Source organism: Pelophylax lessonae (genome assembly GCF_965119305.1).
Source record: "Pelophylax lessonae genome assembly, chromosome: 3".
NCBI classification, from domain to species: Eukaryota; Metazoa; Chordata; class Amphibia; order Anura; family Ranidae; genus Pelophylax; species Pelophylax lessonae.
The window spans coordinates 202,117,059-202,144,832 of NC_138770.1; the positions used below are offsets into that span (position 1 = coordinate 202,117,059).

General features: G+C 44.5%; 1 protein-coding gene across 1 annotated transcript in view; it reads left to right on the top strand.

Moving 5' to 3' along the window:
• MYO7B (myosin VIIB) overlaps positions 1-27,774 on the top strand; it is a 545,169-nt gene that overhangs the window by 363,464 nt on the left and 153,931 nt on the right. The window contains exons 30-31 of the mRNA XM_082249873.1: positions 9,963-10,190; positions 24,073-24,237. Of these exons, the coding sequence (XP_082105999.1) occupies positions 9,963-10,190; positions 24,073-24,237 (393 nt within the window). The remainder of the gene's footprint in view (positions 1-9,962; positions 10,191-24,072; positions 24,238-27,774) is intronic.

Below are 27,774 nucleotides of genomic sequence, written 5' to 3' on the forward strand. Positions count from 1 at the left end.
TTGATAGACCAAAAAGTCCTCTATGATGTAAACGTGTTATCCAAATGACAGATACAGTCCAAATTCCAGATTTCAGGGTCAGATGATCATATCGAAATTCACATAATCTCCTTACCAGAAAAAGGAATAGAGTTCGCCCAAAAAACTCAAACGGAGTTGAATCAACCTCAGATGGATGTACTCAGATTCGCCTCTCATCAATCGATGGCAGTCATACATGGGAAAAGAAAATAGACTCCATAGCGTAATACTGTTAGGTGCTCATGTACCACCCTGGAAAGTGCACACCATCACCAGAGCCAAGTAACCAAGAGAGTGGAGCACAGACCCCCTGAGTACTAAATGCTTACCAGATGAAATGATGTTTAGGGTGAGACAGAGAAAGGAGAAAGGTAGCACACTGAAGACCTTGTCCAACACCACTGCCGCTTACCAGACTCCAATGGGTTAACAGCCAAACAGACCCATAAGCGATCCCTCAGGCAACCGACAGTCGACGTGGGTAGCGCCTGTCATTTGCAAGAGGCGAGGTTCTGGAGTGAGCTTCATCGGTTGCCTAAAGGATCGTGGTTAGGACTGTTTGGCTGTTAACCCATGAGATTCTGGTCTGGAGTGATCTTCACCGGATGCCTGAGGGATCGCTTATGGGTCTGTTTGGCTGTTAACCCATTGGAGTCTGGTAAGCGGTAGTGGTGTTGGACAAGGTCTTCAGTGTGCTACCTTTCTCCTTTCTCTGTCTCACCCTAAACATCATTTCATCTGGTAAGCATTTAGTACTCAGGGGGTCTGTGCTCCACTCTCTTGGTTACTTGGCTCTGGTGATGGTGTGCACTTTCCAGGGTGGTACATGAGCACCTAACAGTATTACGCTATGGAGTCTATTTTCTTTTCCCATGTATGACTGCCATCGATTGATGAGAGGCGAATCTGAGTACATCCATCTGAGGTTGATTCAACTCCGTTTGAGTTTTTTGGGGCGAACTCTATTCCTTTTTCTGGTAAGGAGATTATGTGAATTTCGATATGATCATCTGACCCTGAAATCTGGAATTTGGACTGTATCTGTCATTTGGATAACACGTTTACATCATAGAGGACTTTTTGGTCTATCAATCATTGTGTCTTGTTTGATGGTTACTTATCAAATCAGCACTTAGTAGCGCGACTTAGCCCCTTTATTTTACACTCACGAATACATCCATACCCTTGAATAGCAAATAGCCCCTTCACCGTGTGCCAGGGGGGCACACTTAAATGTAAGCAGCCAATTTTATTTCTTGATTTTATTTATTTAAATAAATGGTATTACACTATTTTGGCTTCCTACTGTCTTTATATATACTCACTTGCCTGAGTCCAACATCTAATGATTCGGAGAAAAGGAGGAATAAGGAGAAGGTTTTATTCCTGTGATAAATATCCAATTCCAATTAATAGCATTGATCAGAGGAGATTTGATGTGGAGGAGATTGGTGGAGGATTGATCCATCCTAATTGAATACTGATCTAAGGCTCAATAGGTCTGTGTGACCTGATGATATCTGGTAAGCAGGATTGATTACCACACTATCACAAGAGCACGAGGCAGAGCAACCATACTGCACGAATGCAGTCACCATTTGCACAATATATTGTCACATATTATTTATATTTTACTTTGCTGCACAAACTATAATCACCTTTTGCACAATAACTGTCAACAACTGCCTTTTATATTTGTGCTGATTATAGTCGTTAATTGTAGAATTGTGGCTATAGATTGGCCAATTTTGTGTTATTTAAGTGACAAGTATAGTAAATAAGTGCACCTATCCTGTCCTATATATATATATATATATATATATATATATATATATATATATATATATATATTTTTTTTTTTTTTTTATAAATATATGTTTACACACATTTGTTTTGAATATATTCAGATGTAAATTTATACACTCACAGGGCACATATTTAAACTTTAGAAGTAGGAGCTCAGGTACTAATTGGCTCGCACCATTACTAATAGCTCAATCTTGTGCACCTTGAGCCATCCCCTAGAATATATTGGTATATACTTACCTAAGGAACACACAGTTATCAAAACCAGCGCCTTCTTCATTTTTACTATAAAAACTTTGATGTTGAGCATATATTTTATGCAAGACAAAAGGGCAGAGAGAGGAACCACAAATCCCAGCAGGCAAGATACCACTCCGTAAGTACACTTTCTATATCTACTTACGGAGTGGTATCTTGCCTGCTGGGATCTGTGGTTCCTCTCTCTGCCCTTTTGTCTTGCATAAAATATACGCTCAACATTGAAGTTATTATGTGAGTGCAATATTTTTTTTTTTTGTGATTGTGTGTACGGTATCACACGATGTCCTTAATTTTTTTTACATATGGTCTTTGAGCTTCTGCTACTGAATATCCTCTACCGCATATTGCATTGAATTACACCTGGTGGATTTCATTATCATCAATTAAGCGAACCTAGGTCTATCCATTAAATTGGATGACCATTCACATCTGATAAGTAGCCTTTTGGAACATATCCTAGAGTGTTTTTTTTCTTCTAGCAAACAAAGTGACGCATGTGTACTGGGACATGTGGTTCTCCATATCAAAATTCCACTTATTTTGGATTGGCATGATTATTGGGACTATTTATGTTAATTTACTAAGGACTCACAATCCACAATAACTGTTTATTTACATATTACGTTTCATATAATTTTTTTTGAGTATCACTTGTTGACATCATTTCACTATTTTCATTAATTATTGGGTTAAGCGCAACACATATTTATCACCAGAGGAATGCCATCAGGGATTCTATTCCCATATCTTTCCTGAGGGGAAGCAATCTGGAAGTTTTCCTCAACTCAAAGCAGCTGAACAGGTCAATCCTATACAGAAGATTTTGTATGGACTCGATCTTCACTGTCAGGAATCTGTTGACCAAGGGATGCTTTATGGCATTGATCGACTTAAGAGATGTGTACCTACACATTCCTATAGCCCCTCAGTCCCAAAAATTCCTGAGGTTGGCAGTGGATATGGGGAAGGAAGTCCTGCATCTACAATTCAAAGCCCTCCCTTTCGGGCCTTTCATCCGCCCCACAGATTTTTACAAAGATAATGGCAGAAGCCCTTGCTCCTCTCCGCCTTCAAGGAGTCTCAGTAATCCCATATCTGGATGACCTCCTCTTCTTTGCCCCTTCCAGGGAAAGATTGCAAGAAGACCTGGGCAAGGCCCACAGTCACTTGGAAACCCTGGGTTGTATTGTGAACCTTCAAAAATGAAACTTCAGTCCGGCCCAGCTAGTACAGTTTCTGGGTTACCAGTTAGGTTCAGTAGAGCAAAGAATCTTCCTTCCAGGGGGGAAGAAAAACAAGGTCCAGAATGTAGTAGATATGCTACAGACAAATCAGGAGAAGTCGGTCAGGAGGGTTATGTTTGCCCTAGGGACCTTAAAGAGGTTGTAAACTCAATAATATTTTTATTTTTTTTTTCAACCTGAAAGAGAAACACATAATGAGCTAGTATGCAACGCTCATTATTTCAGGAACTCTGGGTAAGGCAAGCAACTAGAGGAGTAGTAAAGCCAGGCCGAGGGTCAAACACCGGTGATCAGTCCAAGAGCAAGGTAAGTAGCAGAACAGGGACGAGCCGGGGTCATACACAGGTGAGCAGGCAGAAACAGAGTCCTTAGGCAAGCCGGGGTCATACACTGGGAAAACAGGCAGGTAGTAGAGCAAAGTCCCGAGAGGCAAGCCGAGGGTCAAACACCAGGAGGAGATCAGATGGTTCACAAGCCGGGTCACAACAGGAAGTCCAAACAGGAAACAGGAAGCACAGGAACACAGGAAGCTGAGAGATAATCCAGCAATGAGTCTGCTCCTATGGCCACCTTTTATAGGCCAGCAGAGGGCAGTGTCAATTGAGGCTGGTGGAACGACCATTGCTATTACTGGCAATGTTGCCAGTTCTCCTACGGCCATTTCCCTGACGGGCCAGCAGAGGGCTGTGTCGATTGAGCCAGGAGCGTCCATGACTTGTACTGGCAGAAATGCAAGTACGGCTGTATCCCTGACAGTGCCCCCCCCCCCCCAAGGGGCAGCCTCCGGATGCCCAGATGGGCCAGACTTTCAGGAAATGGATAAGCCTTGGGGCATGGATATTGCTCATGGGTTCCCATGAATTATCTTCAAGGGGATACCCCTTCCACTTAATTAAGTACTGAGTCTGTCTACCCCTTTTCCTGCAATCCAAGATGGATTCGACCTCAAACTCAGTTTCACCTTCCACTGAAACCGGCGGTGGAGGTAGCTCCTCTCTTCCAGGGAACGGGCTCTGTACAACTGGTTTAAGTAGAGAGGTATGGAACACTGGGTGGATCTTGTAGGAACTGGGCAGAGCCGGTTCAAAAGCCACTGGATTAATCACCCTCTTGATTTCAAAAGGGCCAATAAATCTGGGCCCAAGTTTCCTAGAAGGACAAGACAGTTTCAAATTCATAGAAGAAAGCCATACCTTATCTCCAATCTTGTAATCAGGATTTCCTTTCCTCTTCAGATCATAGAATCTTTTATACTGAAGAAAAGAAAGACACTGCTCCAGGTGTATATCGTGTGGTGATTGCCAGGAGATAGGATATCCAATAGAGTGCTGGCCCCGGCCCGCCTCCGTGGGAACACTTGTAGGAAAAGAATTAGCCGCACATCCAGGGATTCCAATAGGTTTCAAATACCTTTATTTCCAAAAAGTTGCAAGTGATGACACCAAAGACACCAGCATAAAGTCTCGTTTACGAGACTTTATGCTGGTGTCTTTGGTGTCATCACTTGCAACTTTTTGGAAATAAAGGTATTTGAAACCTATTGGAATCCCTGGATGTGCGGCTAATTCTTTTCCTACATAGAATCTTTTATAGTCCTTTTGGGCCTTGAGTATGGCATCCTACAGTAACTGGTAGTCCACCTCTGTCTGATACGATATTGTCCGGAAGCCCGTGTAACCTAAGTATCTCTCTAATGAACACGTTGGCAGTATCTAGAGCAGAGGGTGTACCGATCATGGGTAAGAAGTGGGCCATCTTTGAAAGACGGTCAACTACCACCAGAATAGTGGTGAACCCTTCTGAGGGTGGTAGATCCACGATGAAGTCCATGGAGAGCTTCTTCCAGGGTTGTTCAGGAATGGGTAGAGGTCTCAGTAGTCCCCAAGACTTGGTTTTGGACCCCTTTTACGTTGGCAAGTGACACAGGAACCAACATAAGCCTTGCAGTCCTGATTCAGGCTGGGCCACCAGAAGAGGCGTTGGACCAGTTCGAGGGTCTTCCGTACCCCGAAGTGACCGGCAAGCTTGTGGTCATGAAAGCTTTTTAAGACCTGAAGTCTTACTTGAGGGGGAACGAAAATTTTGTCTTGATGCCACAAGAATCCATCTTGTCTGCTTAAGGGAGGAGTTACTGGTTCTGTACTTTGAGCAGAGGCCTTCTTAATCGCAGTCTTCAGGTCAGGCTGGATAAGCAAAAAAAAAATTTTGAGCAGAGAGAATGGTATTGGATTCAACCATCTCTGGGTTGTCAGGAAACATCCGAGAAAGAGCATCTGCTTTTCCATTCTTAGACCCGGGCCTGTAGGTGATGTGGAAGTTGAACCTTGAAAAGAACAGAGCCCACCGGGCTTGTCGAGGTCTTAGACGTTTAGCTGTTCTGAGGTATTCTAAGTTCCTGTGGTCAGTGAAAATCATGATGGGATGGGCGGCCCCTTCCAGCAGATATCTCCACTTCTCTAAGGCACATTTTATAGCCAAAAGTTCACGATCACCTACATCGTAGTTCCTCTCTGGAGGAGTCATTTTCCGGGAGGAAAAGGCCACGGGGTGAAGGAGCGCCTTCGGGCCTTGACGTTGGCACAGGATTGCCCCAGTAGCAATTTCTGAAGCGTCAACTTCTAATATATAGGGCAGAGCTGGATCCGGGTGCTGAAGGATAGGTGCCGAGATAAATAGTCTTTTTAGTTCGTCAAATGCTGCTTGGGCCTCCGGTGACCAGCGGAATCTAACCTGCTGGCGGGTGAGCTGGGTGATGGGTGAGATGATCATGGAGAAACCTTTCACGAACCTTCTGTAAAAATTGGCAAAGCCAACAAACCGTTGGACACCTTTTTTGTCGGAAGGGGCTGGCCAATCTAAAATAGATTTTACTTTCTGAGGATCCATGGAGATTCCATTGGTGGAGATAATCAGTCCTAAAAACTGAATGGAATCCTTCTCAAAGTCACACTTTTCTGCCTTTACATAGAGTCCATACTTCCCCAGGGTGGCAAGCACTCTTTTAACATGAGCCCGATGGAGCTCAAGGGTGGCAGAAAAGATGAGGATGTCATCTAGATAAACGATCAGAAAGTTGTCCAGGAATTCTCGGAAGATGTCGTTCACGAGATGTTGAAAAGTCGCTGGGGCGTTGCACAGCCCAAAAGGCATGACCCAGTACTCAAAGTGGCCAAATCGAGTTCTGAACGCTTTCTTCCACTCATCCCCCTCTCGGATACGGACTAGGTTATAGGCTCCTCGAAGATCAAGTTTGGTGAAAATTCGGGCACACCGGAAGCGCTGAACAAGTTCAGGAATAAGGGGAAGAGGGTACTGGTTCTTAGCGGTAATCTTGTTGAGTTCTCGGTAGTCCACACAGGGTCTTAAAGAGCCATCTTTTTTCTCCACAAAGAATATGCCAGCCCCAGCAGGAGAGGAGGAGGGACGGATGAACCCCTTCTCCAAGTTCTCATTGATGTAGACTCTGAGAACTTCAAGTTCTTTCTCGGATAAAGGGAATATCCTCCCAAACAGGATCTCAGCTCCAGGGAGTAATTCAATGGGACAATCGTAGGAGCGGTGAGGGGGAAGGACCTCGGCTTTCTTTTTATCAAAAACATCCATGAACTCCCGATAGACTGCAGGGATGCTGGAAAGGGTGTCGGGTACTGGTTGAACCGCCAAGCAGGTAGAAGAACTATGAGGCCCGGGAGGGAGGCAGTGATTATGGCAGTACTCAGAAGTGAAGAGGATCTCCTTCTTGACCCAATTAATCTGAGGGTTGTGGGCCTGCAGCCAAGGGAGTCCTAGGATGATGGGGAACATGGGTGAAGATATTACATCAAAACGAACAAACTCTTGATGGCCAGAGTCTGATGTAGTTAGAATAGGACAGGTCTCCCGAGTAACTGGACCAGAGCTGGGCAGGGAACCATCGGCTAAGTGGACCTCAAGTCTTTGTTTCCTCGGCTGCAAAGAGATACCCAGTCTCTTAGCCAAAGCAAAGTCCATGAAACAGCTGCAGGCCCCGGAATCAATGATCGCCAGGAGCCGAACCTTCCCTTCCGCCACCTGTAGGGAGACGGGGAGAACAAGGTGAGAGGAGGAAGGCTCAGAGACTTGACAGTTCGGAGAGCTTCGTAGGTAAGACTTACTGGGTCTTTCAGGGCAGTTGCGCAGGAAATGACCGGTCCCACCGCAGTAGAGCTAGAGGTTGGCCTGCCGGCGGCGTTGTCTTTCCTCAGGAGTCAAGAAGGAGCGAATCAAGCTGATCTGCATGGGATCCCCATCCGTGCTCAAGGTAGCAGGTGACCCAGTAGGAGGTGCAGTAGCTGATGGAACCTTAGGCAATACCCAGGTGGGTCGGGAGCCTTGGTAACGTTCGGAACATCGTTCTCTCAGACGTCTGTCCAATTGAATGGCTAGTTGAATAAGACCCTCGAGAGAAGCAGGGGTATCGACACGAGCCAGTTCATCCTTGAAGATTTCGGACAGTCCATGGAGGTATTGATATTTGAGAGCCGCCTCATTCCAATCAGTGTCTGCGGTCTGTATCAAGAGTATAGTCGTCTGCTGGTCGTTTCCCCTGTTGTAAAGCATGCAAGGCTGATTCGGCAGTAGCGACACGCTGGGGGTCCTCATAAAGCTGAGCCATAGCCTCAAAGAAGGAGTTCACCGAATTCAGAGTGGGACTCTTTTGTTCCAGAAGGTTATGGGCCCAAGTTTGGGGTTCCTCAGATAGTAGGGAGATTATGAACCCCACTTTCACAGTCTCGGAGGAAAAGGTCCTAGGCTGGAGGGCCAAGTACAGCAGGCAGGCATTTTTAAAGGACCTGAATTTTTCGTTCTCCGCAAAAACGTTCAGGTGTTGGCACCCGTGGCTCTGGTGGAGGTGCCATTGCAAAATGTGGAAAGCTGGGGTGCTCTTGTTGTGCGGAGGCAGAAGCGGAGCTAGCAGAGAGTTAAATGCTGCAGATGTCCTTCTAACTGGAAGTAGCCATCTTGAAGCCTCTGGACTGCTTGGGTCAGGGTGGCGACTTGTTGACATAGCGACTCGAGCGGGGAAGCACCTCTGTTGGCCTCAGACATGGCTGGATTATACTGTCACGATCTGGATGAAGGCCGAAGTGCAGAGAGGGCTTCCCTTGCAGCTCAGTGCGAGTCACCCCTGGAAGTGGTACAGGAGGTGAAGCGTCCCAAGTAGCACAGGTCGCCTGTGGTGAACACCAGATGATTTCAGGAACTCTGGGTAAGGCAGGCAACTAGAGGAGTAGTAAAAGCCAGGCCGAGGGTCAAACACCGGTGATCAGTCCAAGAGCAAGGTAAGTAGCAGAACAGGGACGAGCCGGGGTCATACACAGATGAGCAGGCAGAAACGGAGTCCTTAGGCAAGCCGGGGTCATACACTGGGAAAACAGGCAGGTAGTAGCAAGAGCAAAGTCCAAGAGGCAAGCCGAGGGTCAAACACCAGGAGGAGATCAGATGGTTCACAAATAAGCCGGGTCACAACAGGAAGTCCAAACAGGAAACAGGAAGCACAGGAACACAAGAAGCTGAGAGATAATCCAGCAATGAGTCTGCTCCTATGGGCACCTTTTATAGGCCAGCAGAGAGCAGTGTCAATTGAGGCTGGAACGACCATTGCTATTACTGGCAATGTTGCCAGTTCTCCTACGGCCATTTCCCTGATGGGCCAGCAGAGAGCAGTGTCAATTGAGGCTGGAACGACCATTGCTATTACTGGCAATGTTGCCAGTTCTCCTACGGCCATTTCCCTGATGGGCCAGCAGAGGGCTGTGTCGATTGAGCCAGGAGCGTCCATGACTTGTACTGGCAGAAATGCCAGTACGGCTGTATCCCTGACACTACCTCATTCCTCTGTTATCTGCATGAGTCACTTCTGACAGCTGTTCTTGTCACTAACAGCAAAAAGGTGACGGGTGGGGGGGGGGGATCCAGCACACAGCCTGTGATTGACAACCCGCCTCTTTTCCTCTGTGTCGTCGTGTTAAGGGGATGGCTCTACTCACTGAGCTCTGCACAATGTAACTTTAGCTCCCTGCTACCTGCTTTCTGAAAGCTCAGACAAGCTGTATAAATTCTGCACTTTGAATGGCTGTAGAGGAAAGAGGGCCGCAGATAAACAGGTACAACTTATGTAAGAGAATTTTTTTAATCTTTGTGTATCACCTGAGGCCAGTCACTTCACTGAGTATACTGAGTATAAAGGTTTACAACCACTTTAACTAAACTTAGCTCCTTTTCTCCATATTCACTTTTTCTGCATCAGGATCTTTTGTTTAAAGGCCTTCACTGAAAACACCAGTGTTGGAATTTCAAAGACTCATTTAATGCACAGATTAAACTAAGCATAGGCAGCACCATTGCAAACAGTTAAAATCGTTTTCAACATTTAGTAATAGGATATAAAATGGAATTTAAATTTTCGATTAATTATTTAATTGACTTCTGTGGTTTTGAGCCTTGTTTTTTATTTCTTTGTACAGTATTTTGTTTTGGTTTTATGGGATGTAGCACAAATGTACAAGTGGGAGTCATTTTGATTTCCACACTGAGATGTTGGTTATATTTCAAAGTATCTAGTAACTAAACAGGTTTATATTTATATTGTGATCTTTTCCTGTGTTTCAGGTGTTGTCACTGGGAAATGGGTCAGAACACTTGATGGATGGTATCTCTCAGTGCGAACAGCAAGCCAGAGACAAGGGCGAACAAGAGAAACACGCACCTTGGCGACTGTTTTTCCGTAAGGAGATTTTCACACCATGGCATAACTCTTCAGAGGATCCCATCAGCACAGACTTAATCTATAACCAGGTCATACGTGGCCTCTGTTTTGGAGAATATCGCTGTGAGAAGGTGAGCTTTGATTAACAGTTATTATTTAATATTTTAATGAAGTATTTTAATTTTTTGTCCAATTAAAAATGATATTTCAGTTTTTGTATGAATGCAGTTAGTCTGAATCACTCAGGCATTTCATATATATGGGGGACACAAGTACAGACATCTCTGTACTTAAATTTCCAGCTCTGTATCCCTCACATCCCTGGAACAATATTCTTTTTTAATACATCAGTGAGAATGAACAAAGTGGATTGTAACTTGTTGACATGGCTTCGTAAGGACCGCAACATGGGCAACAAGGAAGAGACTGAGAGTAATGCCCCGTACACACGTACCGATTGTCGGCCGTAAATATTCGGACGACGACCGATCGGCCGATTGTAAGCTTGTTAGTATGATGCTTCCGACAGCTGACAGCGCATTTTCGGCCGAACAGAATCTGTCGTGCAAGCATTCAAATTTTTGTTGGCCAACACCAGAACGGCCGATTGTTCGCCAGTCAGTACAGATTTCGGCCGACAGACAGCAGATTTGCAAGACTGGGCATGCTCAGAAAAGAAAAAAGACAAGGAAAGTTAACCATCACATGACATCACTTCTGCAGTCGGCTGTTGTTGGCCGACAAAATTTGTGTGCAGTCTTTTGCAGTTTTTAACAGACACGACAGCCCTGGACAAAAGACGGCTGATCGTTCGGCCGACGATCGGTACTTGTGTACGGGGCTTAACATTGTTTTTTCAGTCATTTGGTATTCAGTTTATAAACTAAACTAAACTTGCATGGGTGCAAAATCATGCAAGTTATAATCTTATTTATTTTTATTTTTATATTTTTATAATAAAAACACAGCTAATTGTAGAACTGGGTCTGCAAGTATAAAGAGATCCTTTAAGGGGTGTCTCAAACCTACAGTATCTGCAAAATATTTGAATGAAGGCACATCTTCAATTGGCATAGTGAGCTGTTTGTTTAAGACTGAGATAACTGGGCCAACTATTGGAACAGACCTTTTAAGTGAACTCTTTTCCCACTGGATAGAGTTCAGCAATGATTTTCAGAGAAGTGAAAATATTTTAGTGATAACCATAAATTGTCCATTATATTTTTTTAAGAATGGGGAATGCCTTTATAAATTTTGCAGGTCCCTTTGTACCAAAAGGGGCAAGGAGATTTAAAGAAGAATTGATTGTAACAATGCTGAGTAGTGATGATCGAACGGTTCGGGTCCACCATCGGTTCGGCCCGAACATTGGGTGTTCGAGGTTCGGCCGAATTTAGAACTTTTTGCCCAAAAAGTTCGGAATTCGGCAACCAGAACCGCCCAAAATGCAATGCTTCAGGAAATGGGCTTTAAAAGCCAGTGATTGGACCAGAACCATAAGCAAAAGCCAATTGAGGGGGCAGGAGAATGCTAGGAATGTGATTGGAGTGACTAGGGTTTCCCTAGACCAATCATTAGTGAATACGCCCCCCAGTATATAAGATCGCCCCCGCCATATTCCTAGCAATGTTATACTGGACATGGAAGAGAGTGGAAGCAGTTCTGTTAATTTTACTTTAAAAGTGTCATTTAGCTATTTATTAGTGTGAGGAAAGGGATATCTAGTGTAGTTAGAGTGCTCCTTTACACTTTAGTTAGCTTCAAAAATGTAGTTTCTGTAGGGAAAGTGTTAAGTGTCAGGGGACCATAGTGTAGTGTAGGGTTAACTGGCAGTGACTGCTATGGCAGGGTGACAAAACCCTTCCATAGCAGGGTGACCGCTATAGAGAAATGATCATTTCTCTGAATAGCTTTGGAACTGGAATATGGCTTCTCACCAGCCAAGCATTTTTTATGCTGCAGGGGCTGCCACTGCCAGTGCTTTTTTGAGGACATGTTTGATGTCAGACATGACATCTGAACATGTGTATAGGGGGTATATATAGACATTTATGTCTGAATATATACCCCTAGACATATATAGGTGTGATAGTAGCAGAAATAAATGCTTGCGCTAATGAAATCATTTACAGTAATATATTTCTGCTACTATCACACCTATATATGTCTAGGGGTATATATTCAGACATATATGTCTATATATACCCCCTATACACATGTTCAGATGTTTTGCCTGCCTCAAAAGAACCCCAAAAAATGCCAAAAAAACGCTAGCGTCAAAAAAAAAAAATGCACAGGTGTGTTTTTGCTGGCATTTTTTGGGGGGTTTTGGAGGCAGGCAAAACATCAGAACTTGTGCACAGTACCACTATACACAAGTTCAGATGTTTTTCCTGACTGCAAAGATCCCAAAAGAATGCCTTCTATTAAACCGGCAAGGTGTTACAGGAGCGAAGCAAACCCCCTGTCAGAAAGTTTTCTAATAAAAACAATCCTTTATTTTTCTGGTTCTGGACATGCTACAGAGCTGAAACTTCACAGGCACACCTTTTAGACCCCCCAGATACTAAATCCAAAGTAAAAATCAAAAAAATCTATTTTTTTTTTTTTTTAATTTTTCAATAATTGGCTTTTTTTTTATCAAAAATGACAATTTTTAAGAACTTTTTTTGTGTGATTTTGTGTCTAGGGGGTCTAAAAGGTGTACCTGTGAAGTTTCAGCTCTGTAGCATGTCCAGAACCAGAAAAAAAAGATCATATAGGTGTTAAAGTTAAAGGAGGGTCCCAACCCACATCCCTGTTCTACTGAAAAATTATCTTTTTTTTTCATGGTTCTGGACATGCTACAGAGCTGAAACTTCACATGCACACATTTTAGACCCACCAGATACTAAATGCAAAGTAAAAATCAAAAAATCTCTCTTTTTTTTTTTTTTTTAATTTTTTCAATAATTGGCTTTTTTATCAAAAATGACAATTTTTAAGAACTTTTTTTTGTGTGATTAATAGTTAATGGGGCATGACCCAGAACCCTAGGCACTTTTTAGGGGCATTTATTGGGTTTTAGGGCTTCAAAATGGTGTTTTTTGATTACCGAAGTTCGGGTCCCATTGATTTCAATGGGGTTCTGAAATCCGAACCGAACTTTTGGAAAATTCGGGTGTTCTGGTCGAACCGAACTTTTCAAAAGTTCGATCATCCTTAATGCTGAGGCTTTTGCGCACAGCAGAAGTGAGCATATCCACATTAGACCCAAAGCCATATATATGCGGTGCTACTGTTAACTAAGTATGTGTACTTGATATACGCAATGCCCAATAAAGTGCTTAACTGCAATACTTATGTTACCTCTTCAGTGCTATTTGTGACCCAATAAATAAGCAATTAAATCAATTCATAATATTAACCACTTGCTGCAAAATCATGTACCTGTGCATCATTTTGCTCAAGTGGTTGTACCGGGGTAATGCCTGCAGCTGCAGGCATTACCCTGGTACAGTTTTTAGAGCCGATGGTCGGCTTTCTTGTAATACCAACTGATGCGGCTAAGCAGCCGCTCGGCTGTTATTACAAGCAGTGGGAGGGGACGTTTCCCTCCCCCCTTCCACCGCCTTCAGCTAACAGCCGGCAAATCTGACAAACATAGCTGGAAAGCGATTTTGATTGGGTCTCCGATGTAGTAACCCGGAAGTGACATCACAACGTCACTTCCGGTTTACTCGGCAGCAAGCGGCGCAAGTTTTTTTTTTTATATAAACTTTATTTCAACATTTTCACAAATATACACATGGATGAACAGTGGAAAAAAGGGTAAAGTGACAGTCAGGACACATGGTAACAATTGTCCAACAAAGCTGGCCAAGATGGCTTGGAGGTAAATCAGCAGTACAAAGAAATAAACAAGTGACCAGTATTGAGCACCGAAAACAAGTAACCAAGGGCAATGGCCCTGTTCAGTATAAACAATTGAACCACAATATGCAGTGCTCAAACTGACCCTTCCAACTCTCCAAGTAACAGGTCTAAGTGAAGTCCAGGAGAGGATGAAAAAAGAGGGCAAAGAAGATAGGAGGGAGGGAAAGCCAACCGGGGGGGGGTAAGAAACAGGGAAAGGAAGGTCCGAAGGTATTGAAAAACTATGTGTGAAGTACAATGTCAGAAGGCGCTGGCAGGGTGTCTGCAAAGGTGTCAAAGGAGAGGTCTCATCGCTCTATCGAGCTTTATGTGTGCTAGGGGGAGAAGTGGCATCTTCACTTGGTCCTCCAAGACCTGTGCCTGGATATCCAGCCAGAAGGGCCGCAAGAGCGGGCACCCCCACCACACATGGAGGAAGGAGCCCCGGCCCCCGCAGCCCCTCCAGCAGCTGTCCGACTGTCCCGGGTAGATCTGTGCGAGCCGGGATGGTACTCTATACCACCTAGTCAACTCTTTATATCCGTTCTCCAGCATCCTGGTATCTACCGTGCTGGAGTGGGTCAGTTGATACATGTGGTCTAGCTGTTGCTCTGAAAAGGTGCACTGTGGGTCTCTCTCCCACTCCCGTATAAACAGAGGCCTGGATGCAAGGTCCCCTGAAAGCAGGAGCTGGTATAACAACGCAATGGAGTGCGGGATCGGGTCTTTGGAGATGCAAAGCTTCTTGTAAGGGGTCATCAGCGGTGGGGGGCGTACCGTATCCAATATGGACGTCGAAAGTAAGTTTGTGATACCTCCAAAAGTCCATGGGAAATCTCCCATATCTGTCTCGGAGGTCTGACAGTGACAGTATGATCCCCTCCTGGACAAACCGACCACAACGGATCTCCCCGCCCGACGCCCACGTTCCAAAGAAGGAAATGTCCTCCCCGGGAAGGAACCAGGGGAAACCCCCCCAGAGGCGTCAGTGGGGAGACCGCTGCAGAAAGTCGTTCATTTACCTCGTCCCAGACCTGTAAGGTGTGGGCGGTGGTGGGGAAGACCAGTGAGGAGAGGCCCCTGTGCGCCCCCGGGAGCCACGGGGCATGGGACAAGTTCCTGACTGCCATGAATTTCTCCATGACCCAAAGCTTGCCCCAGACATGGTGGTGCCAGTCAAGAATCCTCTGAAGAAGCAAGGCTATCGCCTCATAATATCTCCGAACCACTGAATCCCCAGGCCACCTGTGCGTTTAGGGCGTTGCATGAGTCGAAAAGCCAGGCGGGGATGTTTGCCATTCCAGACAAAGCAAATAAACAGGCTATTAAGACTCGAAAAGAAGGACCTAGGCAGGTGGACAGGCAGCATCTGTAAGTAAAATAAGATTCTGGGCAGGATTTTCATTTTAAGCACATTCACCCGGCCAATCCATGTCAGTGTCAGTTTAGTCCAATCAGCAAGATCCCACCGGATTACCTTTAGAAGGGGAGGGGTATGTAGTTAAGGGAGAATACGTCTGTGGTACAATCAGGTAAGTAGACCCCAAGGTATTTGAGCTTGGAGTGACACCATGTGAATGGCAAGGAGGATCGCAACGTGGTGCCCATCTTCTGCAGGAGGTTGAGGGGCAAGATTTCAGATTTGTCAAAGTTAATTTTAAAGTTCGAAAGCGAATGGAAGGCCCTTAGTTCCGACATGAGAATGCGGCGCAAGTTTTAGAAATCAACAGTATTCAAAAATGCTGGAGTACCTGTCACTACCTATTACTATCACAAGGGATGTTTACATTCCTTGTGACAGCAATAAAAGTGATCAGAATTTTTTTTTTAAAGGGACATTGTAAAAATAAAAATAAATCAAAAGGGAAAAAAAATGTTTAAAGCGCCCCATCCCTCCGTGCTCACGCGTCAAATCAAGTCGTGCCTGCAAATGTAAACAGTGTTCAAACCACACATTTGAGGCATCTTCATGATCATTAGAGCGAGAGCAATATTTCTAGTGCAGGACCTCCTCTGTAGCTCTAAAAATGGTTAAAAATGTTCAAAGTTGTCGCCTATAGCTACGGCACGCGCTACGGGCTCAGTTTCCCCGTGGGTGGACTCTGGCAATGGACCCTGTGGAGGAGTTGTTAGCCCAGGAATCCCTGTCTAAGCCCCTCTCCTCCCTTTATGTTACCCTGCAGAGTTCACACTCTCCGAGAATGGACAGACTTTGGGACTTATGGAAGGGAGTTTTGCCTGACCTTGACCGTGAGAATTGGGAGGACTGCTTTGAGGATGGCACACGGTTGATGATCTCTGCTAGAGACCGCTTGATTCAGACTAAATTCTTACATAGAATATATTATACTCCTCAGAGATTACATAGAACTTCCCCCAGAGATCTCCAGACTGTCCTTGCTGCCTTGCAGAGTAGGAGTCTTATTTCCATATGTGCTGGAGTTGCTCCAGAGTGGCACAATTTTGGTTGGAAGTATTCAATGTAATTAATTATCGGTTGCATCTGGCTCTCCCTGTCTCCCCAGAGATGGCACTGTTGGGTGTTATGGATGACGATCAGAGACCCAGACCTACCAAGATGTTGATTACTTATCTTTTGTATTATGCCAAGAGAGAAATTATTTTGAAATGGAATGCTCCTTACCCCCCTCGGTGGTCTCCTGGGAACATTCCGTTAATGCAGTCCTGCCATTATAAAAGCTAACCTACTTGCTTGGGAACTGCCCCAAAACATTTGACAGGGTGTGACAGCCTTGGTTGGCGCCCTCTGGCTAGCCTTGGCTGTCTTGCCTACGTAATTTTTACGAGACGACCGATTGTGTGGGTTCTGGGAATGTTGAATAACCCTATGTATGGATGTCCTGTTTTCTTCTACATATGCGCTGTACTGTTGTTCTTCCAGTTTACATATGACTGTAATGGTTTTCTACTCTGTTTTCATTCCACTGTTTTGAATAAAGGAACCGTTTGACTTGTAAAAAAGTTGTCGCCTATGGAGATAGCAGATAGCTGCCATAACCCCAATATTTTTTTACACGGCGGGCAGTCCTCTTTCACATAAAAGTGGTCCCAGTGGCAGGTTCACTGCGGGATCACTTTTTTGGGTGGCGGGAGAGGGGCCCACCCCCCCCTCCTGCCGCTTCCCGATCATTTTCCACTCTTACCGGAGCCGTGTCGGTAGCGGGGAAAACTATCTGATCCGTCCATGTCCCAGGCAGGAAGTCGAGTGAGGGCAAGATGGCCCCTATTCAGATCTAGGGTCTTGGAGGACCGGAGCGACATCATACATTGCTTCCTCCCAATGGCCTTAAAGGGCCCATTTTTTTTCTTGCAGAAAAAAAATTACACTTTTTTTTGCTTTTAAGGGTAGATGTGAGATCTGAGGTCTTTTTGACCCCAGATCTCACATTAAAGAGAACCTGTCCTGCTTATTTCTATTACAAGGGATGTTTAAATTCCTTGTAATAGAAAAAAACGTTATCCAAAAAAAAAAAATTTTTAAAGGGACAGAGTAAAAATAAAAGGTAAAATAAATAAGAAAAAGAAAAAAAAATTGAAAGCGCCCCGTCCCTCTGAGCTCGCACGCAGAAGCAAACGTATACGCAATTCCCTCCCACTTTTGTAAACAGTGTTCAAACCACATATGCGAGGTATCGACGCGATCGTTAGAGTAAGAGCAATATTTGTAGCCCTAGACCTCCTCTGTAATTCTAAACTGATAACCTGTAGAAATGTTTAAAGCGTGGCCTATGGAGATTTTTAAGTACCAATGTTTTTTGCCATTCCACGAGCGTGTGCAATTTTGAAGCACATGACATATTGGGTGTCTATTTATTCGGTGTAACAGTATAGAAAAAAATTGGGCTAACTTCACTGTTTTCTTATTTTTTTAATTCAAAAAAGTGTTTATTTTAACAAAAAAATTTGTTTGTAAGACCGCTGCGCAAATACAGTGAAACATAAAGTATTGCAATGATTTTCCTTTTTTTTTCTAAGATAATGTATAATGTTTGGGGGTTCTAAGTAATTTTCTAGCAAAAAATACTGATTTTAACTTGTGAACAACAAGTGTCAGAAATGGGCCTGGACCTTAAGTGGTTAAAGCGTAACATGTTAGGTATCTATTTACGTGGCTTAACATCATCTTTCACATTATACAAAAAAACTGGGATAACTTTACGGTTTAGTTTTTTAAATTCATTGAAGTATATATATATATATATATATATTTTTAAATTACGTTTGAAAGACCACTGCGCAAATACAGTGTGACATAAAATATTGCAACGACCGCCATTTTATTCTCTAGGGTCTCTGCTAAATATATATATATATATATATATATATATATATTGTTTAGGGGTTCTAAGTAATTTTCTAGCAAATAATACTGATTTTAACTTACAAAGTTACATAGTAGTTGAGGTTGAATAAAGACTATAGTCCATCCAGTTCAACCTGTGTAGGTGTGTGTGGCCGTAATCATTTCTCATACCCCTGAATGTTCTGATCCTTGAGATGTACGTCCAAGAGTCTTTTAAACTTAGCCATACTCCCCGTAGTTACCATTTGTGGCAGAGAATTCCACAGTCTTGTAGCTCTTACAGTAAAGAACCCCCTGCGTAGCCTGAGGTTAAAACGCTTCTCCTCTAATCGCATTGTGTGGCCTCGTGTCCTCATGCAATCCTTGCGACTGAATCGTTTTTTTCTATGCTGAGATCACCGTTGAGGTATTTGTAAATTGCTATCATGTCCCCTCTCAGGCGTCTCTTCTCCAGGGAGAATAAATCAAGCGCTTGTAAATGCTCTTCATAATTAGGGTCCTTCAATCCCCTAATTAGTTTAGTTGCCCTTCTCTGGACTTTCTCCAGCTCCAACACATCCCTTCTGAGGACTGGCGACCAGATCTGGACAGCATACTCCAGATGCGGTCGGACCAGTGTTTTATAAAGTGGTAGGATTATAGTTTTATTTCTGGAATACATCCCCTTCCTTATGCATGCTAATATTCTGCCGGCTTTGGCAACTGCAGCTTGACATTGCATGCTTTTGCTTAGTCTATCATCTACTAAGACCCCCAGATCTTTCTCCATTTTTGATTCCCCCAGAGGTTCCCCCCCCCCTAAAGAGTATTGGGCTTTTATGTTTTTAGTCCCCAAGTGCAATACCTTACACTTCTCCACATTAAACCTCATTTGCCATGTAGTTGCCCACTCTGTTATTTTGTTCAGGTCATTCTGTAAGATTTCTGCCTCACGATGTGAAGTTATTGCCCTGCCCAATTTTGTGTCATCTGCAAAAACTGAGATTGAGCTAATGATCCCGTCCTCAATGCTATTTATGAATAAATTGAACAAAATTGGTCCCAGGACTGAGCCTTGGGGGACCCCACTTACCACCGCACACCAGTCTGAGTATTTATTACCACCCTTTGAACACGCCCCTTTAACCAGTTCCATATCCAAGAGCAAACCTTGCAGTCGATGCCTGCAGACCTTATTTTATAAATTAAGCGTTTGTGAGGAACTGTATCAAACGCCTTAGCAAAATCCAGGTATACCACATCCACAGGTCTCCCCCTGTCTAGCTAACAGCTCACCTCCTCGTAGAATGTTAACTTGTAAGCAACAAATCTCAGAAATAGGCCTGGTCTTGAAGTAGCTAAAGTACTCTGTGACTGTGTGTCAATTCATATATATAATAAAGTGCTTTGTGCCTAAAACAAATCAGAAAATGTCCATAAACATATATAAAGTCAGTGGTGCTTCAAAGTGCTCTGTGCTGTAGAATCCGAAACAGTCAGTGTTCCATGTGCAAAACAACACTCTGTTTTCCCCTCCTTTGTCTCCACACTCACCAGATCAAGATGATATAACCACTTTATATGTAAACCAACAGCCATCCTTTTGGTTATCCCTGCTGCTTTCATTTTGGATGGGCAAGTACTCCTCTGTGTTGCTCGGTCATGCGGGGCATGTTTGGGGAATATAAACCAGACAATACCCCATAGCATGATACAATTTTATTAAAGCAAGAAAAAACATTTAAAAAATTGCTCACATTATAAAATTGTTCCCATTACACGAGCTATAAGGCTCATGCGGTGTTTGTATTAGTTCTAGTATATGACAACCATCTGTGTTCTACAGACCGGAATTAGGCAGACTGATGCAAGTAAGTCTAGCCCAACTCGTTTTGTCACACTGACATCAAAATAAGCGGCAACGTAATTCCACCTCTTATATACCCTGTGCTGCATTAACCCTTCAGTGTAACTCAGCTGGCTCATTGGGACTCATTGAGCTCCCCTCCATCCATCGCGTCTCGTTTTTTGACACTTCCCTTTTCTTATTGTTACCTGTACAGTGGAAATTAATTTTATCTATGCCATAGAAGATCAACCCCCTTGGGTCTCTCCCATGGTATTCCCTGAAATGTTGGGATAAATTGTGTCCTCTAAAGCCTTTTTTTATGTTATCCACATGCTCACATATCCTTTTGGAGAGACTCCTTGTGGTTGTTCCCAAATATTGCAATTAACATGGGCATTCGATTATATAAGTGACATGGGTACTATTACACGTCAGTGGCGGTTCTACATTAAATTGCTCCCCGGGCAAGACTCCCCGGCGCCCCCCCCCCCCAAAAAAAAAAAAACAACATGACAACATAACAATAAATGCAGAGTGCCACGGCATTGTTGCCCCCAGTAAATGCAGAGTGCCACAGCAATGCCCCCAATAAATGCAGAGTGCCACAGCAATGCCCCCAATAAATGCAGAGTGCCACAGCATTGTTGCCCCCAATAAATGCAGAGTGCCACAGCACTGTTGCCCCCAATAAATGCAGAGTGCCACAGCATTGTTGCCACCAATAAATGCAGAGTGCCACAGCATTGCCCCCTTTCAGTGCAGAGCGCCACAGCAATGCCCCCTTTAATGCAGAGCGCCACAGCATTGCCCCCTTTCAGTGCAGAGTGCCACAGCAATGCCCCCTTTAATGCAGAGCGCCACAGCATTGCCCCCTTTAATGCAGAGCACCACAGCAATGCCCCCTTTAATGCAGAGCACCACAGCAATGCCCCCTTTAATGCAGAGCACCACAGCAATGCCCCCTTTAATGCAGAGCGCCACAGCAATGCCCCCTTTAATGCAGAGCGCCACAGCAATGCCCCCTTTAATGCAGAGCGCCACAGCAATGCCCCCTTTAATGCAGAGCGCCACAGCATTGCCCCCTTTAATGCAGAGCGCCACAGCATTGCCCCCTTTAATGCAGAGCGCCACAGAAATGCCCCCTTTAATGCAGAGCGCCACAGCAATGCCCCCTTTAATGCAGAGCGCCACAGCATTGCCCCCTTTCAGTGCAGAGTGCCACAGCAATGCCCCCTTTAATGCAGAGCGCCACAGCATTGCCCCCTTTAATGCAGAGTGCCACAGCAATGCCCCCTTTAATGCAGAGCACCACAGCAATGCCCCCTTTAATGCAGAGCACCACAGCAATGCCCCCTTTAATGCAGAGCGCCACAGCAATGCCCCCTTTAATGCAGAGCGCCACAGCAATGCCCCCTTTAATGCAGAGCGCCACAGCATTGCCCCCTTTAATGCAGAGCACCACAGCATTGCCCCCTTTAATGCAGAGCGCCACAGCATTGCCCCCTTTAATGCAGAGCGCCACAGAAATGCCCCCTTTAATGCAGAGCGCCACAGAAATGCCCCCTTTAATGCAGAGTGCCACAGCATTGCCCCCTTTCAATTTAGAGATGGCATGCCAGAGTGCCACTTTTCAATGCAGAGCGCCAGCGTTCCCCCCGACCCGTCCGTGCACTTACCTCATAGTCACTTCTCTTCACTTCTCTTCGGTCCTCCCGCGGTGCCTCCTCCTCGGCCAATGGCGTGGGGTTTGCCTTTCGGCCAATCAGGAAGCGGGAGGACCCGCTCCCTGATTGGCCAGGAGGAGGATCAGTGTGACAATAGCGAATTTTCATTCGCTATTGTCACACAATGGGCGGGCTCGGGGGGGGAGCAATGCTCTGCTCCTCGGCTCGGCTCGGCTGCGGCGATTTTAGGCATGGGCGAACGGGGCTCGGGCGGTCCGGTACCATTTGATCCACGGACCGGTACCGGTCCGCGGCCCGGGCATGCCGCCCCCCACGTGGTATGAAAAAATGCCGCTCCGGGAGGCTGCCCCGTTCGCCCGTGCCTAAAACCGCCACTGTTACACGTAATTAATCCCCCTATGTTATACTCCCTATTCCTCACATTAGATTTAAATCTAGTGTGTTTTCTCTCTCCATTCCACATTAGTAAGCTTGTTGCTTGATGCTGCGGCTTCAGGGCTATAGGAACTTGGAATTAAGAAATCTTCCAGAGCCTATTATAACATTGCCTCTGGGTCATCTTCGTTCCCTTATACAGTATGTCCGGCTCTTCTAAGATGGGTATATCAGGATCTGACTTGGGTAGAGACAGAGGAGCTGAAGAATGGTCTTGGCTTTTTAAAACCCTGGACAGAGATGGCTGCATTAAAGCTGTTCATTTTCCAAAGGAATAGTGATATAGATGCTGAAAAATCTTCCTTTGTCCAGGAGGCCGCTTATTGGATGCAGAGACAGATATTAAAATGGGTTCTTACTCCAGGGCAAGGGAAGCATAGTCACTGTGAGGTTAAGTGTTCTACGGGCCTTCGGTGGAGTGAGTGTTTGCCTGAGATTTTGCCATAGCTCCCGTTTGGATGGTTTCCACAATAGCTACAGATGAGGGTAATCCCATGTGGGGCACTCACAGAATAGAGTGCGGAATACAGGATACGTGTGTCTGGAAGGCGTATGCAGCAACCTGGGTGTAGACCATCCTATAACAAAGACTTTGTGGAGAAAAGAGGGCGAGGAAATACCTGAGTTCCTTATAATGGCTCTAGCGGAAATGGCGGTAAAGTGTGAGACCAGTGGTGTGATGCATGTCATCCATGCAAAACTGGTCTCTGAGTAGTCGTATTTAAGCAATATGTTTGAAAAGTTACACTGGAAAGTGAATACATTTCAAATATAGCTCCTGTTTTTACAGTGATGGTCAGAGATACAGGGTGACTCCGTTTTATCTGTCCTTGATGCTGGTCCCTATATAGAGTCCAGGCTTTACACGTCATGGTGGGCACACCCCTGACAGGATCATCAGGGTCTGGGTTTCATAGGGAGGGACCATGGCCCTGGACTTGTATAGCACCCTGCGGCTGACTACACGCATTGCACAAATTTCCGAGGTTAGCGCCCTTGCAGGATCGAATGGTCTAAACAAAACTTGGCTAGCTCCCAAGGTTTTACTGAGGTTGCACTGGCCTGGATGCACTGCTCCTTTTGTGGTATTAGAAGAAAGTGAAAGCGTTGAATGAAGAATACAAATATAAAATAATAAGCTAGTTAAGGTAAGAGTGATTTCTCTGTAGAGAAGAGGTCCATCACCTTAGGACACTAGCACAAAACTGAGGACTCACAGAGTCGGGTAGGGTTATAGGGGAGGCACCAAAAGGGGATGTCCTCAAAAGCTTGCCAGTGTCCAATCTATTGAAAGTACCAGCCTATAACTAAGGATCCGTGGATACTCAGTCTTTATCCTGTACTGTACAATTAAAACAAAGCATATAAGTATAAAGTATATGCTTTGATGTAAGGAGTGCAGAATATGTTGTAAAACCCAGTGAGTGGTTTGGGTACCATTTATAAAATGCTAGAAAAAAGAAAAATACCAATGTAGCTTACCACTATGTTCAGAAACATAACTTTACAATGGAATCTTTGAAATTTCATATTCTGAAATGAGTTGACCCATCATAGTGGTGTAGAATGAGGGCAGATGGCATCTCTCTCTGCTAAGCAAGGTAGAGGTGTTCTGAATTTTCACTCTGGATACCAGAACACATAACCTTAACTTTGAATGGGCCGTACTTCATTTTTATCGTTAAAGCAAGTATGTCAGGTGGTTAGTTTGTATCTAATCCCTTTCTGTATTTTTTCTGCTTTTTCACAATTTTTCCCCTTTTTCTTCTGGCCTACTGCATTGTGCAAGTGCTTAATTGTGGTGCCACCATATTGCCATTGTATATAAACTCAGATTTCTCTTGCAGGAGGAAGACATGGCACAGTTATTGTCAAAACACTACTATATTAAATATGGTGTGATCCTGAAAGATGAGTTCATACAAAGTGCTGTGAAAGACTGCATACCATCAAAGCAACTGCTCACTAAAGGCACTCACTGGGCAAATCAGTTGAAAGAAAAGCATGCTACGGTAATACTCTTGGCAACAATTGCTTTGACTAGCATTTAAATATGTTTATTTGGTTATATGTTAGTAGTGATGTTTTTTTTAAATTTATATCTTTATTGGTGATTTTTTTATATATACATACATTTCAAACATACATTGCCATGCTCTGCCCAAAACCCCCACCCCCCCTTACTCCCCCCTCCCTCCTCCCCCCGATTATACCAAGGAACCCAAAAAAAAAAAAAAATTATAAACACAGTCCCAGCATTCCTCTATATAGATATGTATCACATTCTATACTACTGTACGCCTAAAGGGGTGTGGGGACCGTCTACCCGCAGTCTGGACCAGGCACCACCCAGGGTGACCCTCTCTTATACTCCTCTTAAGAAGAATTGGCTTCCAAGTATTGCACCCAGGGTCTCCATCTCAACTTAACCTGCTCCTCTCTGTTTCCCAGTGTGGCAGACAGTTCTTCCATTTTAAGAATCTCGTTGACCTTCCCACGCCACAACTCGAAAGTGGGAATCACTGTCTGTTTCCAAAAGATAGGTATGCATGCCTTTGCTGCATTTAAGAGACGCAAAATCAGGGATTTCCTGTAACTCCTTATTGAACTTCTTGTTAAATGCAGTAGGCACATCGCGGGATCCTCTAGTATATCAACATTAGTCATAAGTTTTATGGCTACTGCTATTTTATTCCAAAATGGACGCACTCTTTTGCATCCCCAAAAAATATGCAACATATTTCCATCCTCCAATCCACACCGCCAACATTTTCCTGAGACCGCCTCTTTTATTCTGTGTAATAATGATGGGACTCTATACCATCTGGTTAGAATTTTATATCCTGTTTCTTGGATCTTACTATCTAGTGACGATTGGTGGACTAATCTCAAGATCTTATTTATCTGCTCTTTTGACCACACGGTATTTAACTCCTGCTCCCATTTTTGGATAAACGGCAATTGTTGGTCCCCTTCATCCTCTGACAGTTGTGTATAGAACCTTGAGATCAGATGGCCCGTCGCATTACCCGTTCTACACATATTTTCCAAATCCGTCAGCTCTCGTGCTACGTACCCTTTCTGCTGAGCCGATCTGATATAATTATACAGCTGATAGAGACTGAAATAATCTAGCGATTCTCCTGAACCTGTCCTAAGTTCTTCTAGGAAGGGCATAGGACCATTTTGCCATATATCACATAGGCGCCTTCTACCTTCCTGTGCCCACCTACGGATTCTGGCATTTATGCACCCCGGGGGAAAATCCGGGTTCCCCAAGATCGGTGTCATCGGAGATAGACCAGGGGCTACCCTCCAATGAGACTGAATTCTCTTAGTATCTTTTATAGTCGCTCCTACTGTAGGATGTTTGAGAATAGCGTCTTTAGGTTCAAACACCGACCATGGGGCTGGGGGGGTTAACTGTCCTGTTTCCCCATTCTCTAACTCCACCCAACGTTTGGTAAGTTTATTGCAGTGCCAGTCTACCACCCTTACTATATGGACCGCCCTGTAATATCTCAGGATATCTGGCAATCCAATCCCACCTCTTGCTTTGGGTAAGGCCAACGTCTGCATCTTAATTCTAGGGGACTTATTTGCCCAAATATAGGCACGAAGTATGCCCTTGATTGATTGAAAAAATTCTTTTGGGACTGCTATCGGAATTGTCTGCATTAAATACAGAATACGGGGTAGCACATTCATTTTGATTACGCTACAGCGCCCGAACCAAGTCAGTGCTAAAAGCTGCCATACTCTAAGATCTGCTTTAATCTTTCCTAATAGCGAAAGGTAATTCTTTCTATAGAGTTCCGCGGGATCTGCCGTTAACTGTATCCCTAACGCGGCCACCTTATGTTGTTCCCCCCCACTTTGGATTCCCATTATATCCGGAGAACTCCGAATTCTGCACAATAGGGGTTCCAAGCACAACACAAATATAAGCGGGGATAATGGGCACCCCTGCCGGGTGCCATTGGAAATTGGGAAGTAACTTGACCTCCAATCATTTACCCTGACCGCTGCCGTAGGAACCGTATAGAGTGCCAGGATAAATTGCAGCATTTGCAGTCCCAAGCCTATGTATGACAGGGTGGCCCGGATAAAATCCCACGCCACCCTGTCAAAGGCTTTCTCCGCATCTGCTGCTAAGAGAACCATCTTCTTCCGTGATGTACGTGCCAGATGTATTAAGTCTATGGCTCGGATTGTATTATCCCGGGCCTCCCGGGTAGGAATAAAGCCCACTTGATCGAAATGGACCAGGTCTGCCATATATGGTAAGAGCCGGTTTGCTAATATTCTTGAGTACAGTTTCGTATCTACATTTATCAGAGATATCGGGCGGTAGGTACCACAACACAAGGGATCTTTCTCTTCTTTAAGTATTAAAGTAATATGCGCCCGTAGAGAATCCAACGGGAACGCTGCTCCTCTTCCCACTTTGTTAAAATGTGACAGCAGGGGGTTCTTTAGACGCTCCCCAAATTTCTGATAATAACTTAAAGTAAAGCCATCTGGGCCAGGGGCCTTATGTGCCTTGGTCTGTGAGATTGCAGCGGATAGTTCTTCCCCCGATATCTCACCTTCCAGTGTCAGTACTTGATCTTCTGTAAGTGTACGCATGCCCGAATCTCGTAGATACTTCTCTAACTGCTTCCCCTTATCTGGACTTTTCTTACCCCCTATTTCCGGTAGGTTATAGAGTGACCGATAGAAAGAGCAGAACTCTTCTGCTATGTCAGCTGATGTGTGGACCTCCCCTCCTTTTGTATTTCTAAGAAGTAGAATTTGAGTTTGTCTTTTTGGGCCCCTCAGTGCTCGTGCCAACATCGCGCCTGGTTTATTTGCATATTCATAAAGATGTCTTTTCAACCACAACATATTTCGTAATGTCTTTTGAAAAAGCATCTGGTTCAATTCCTCTCTTGCCTGCATGAGTGGGATCAAGTGAGCTTCTGCGAGTGTTCTCTTATGCTGTCTACTCAGCTGCTCGATCTTAGCTAGATATTCTTTGATTTTCGCCTCCCGCTCTCTTTTACGCTGTGCGCCCAACTGTATCAATACCCCTCTTATCACACACTTATGCGCTTCCCAGATCGTTGAAGGTGAAAGCGACTCCGATGTATTTTCTATAAAGTAGTTATGTAACGCCTCATCTATCATCCCCTCCGCTTCCGGGGATTGTAACATAGCCTCATTTATGCGCCATGACCTTGGACTACAGTTTTTTGATTCCCATTCTATGCTCACGTACACCGGGAGATGGTCAGAGATTGAAAAATCCCCAATATCTGAGTCTGTCACCAATGGCAAGTCTGCCTGGGTAACCAGGATTCTGTCTATCCTACTATATGCATTATGGATTGGAGAATAGAAAGTATAATTTCTCTCTCCTGGGTGCATCAACCTTCATGGATCGATGAGACCCAGGAGGGAAATCTCTTTTTGCATCTTTCGTAATTTTGCAAATGACATGCATGAGCTTCTCTTGGAGGTATCTATCAGTGGTTCTGGGGCATAGTTAAAGTCGCCTCCCATCACTA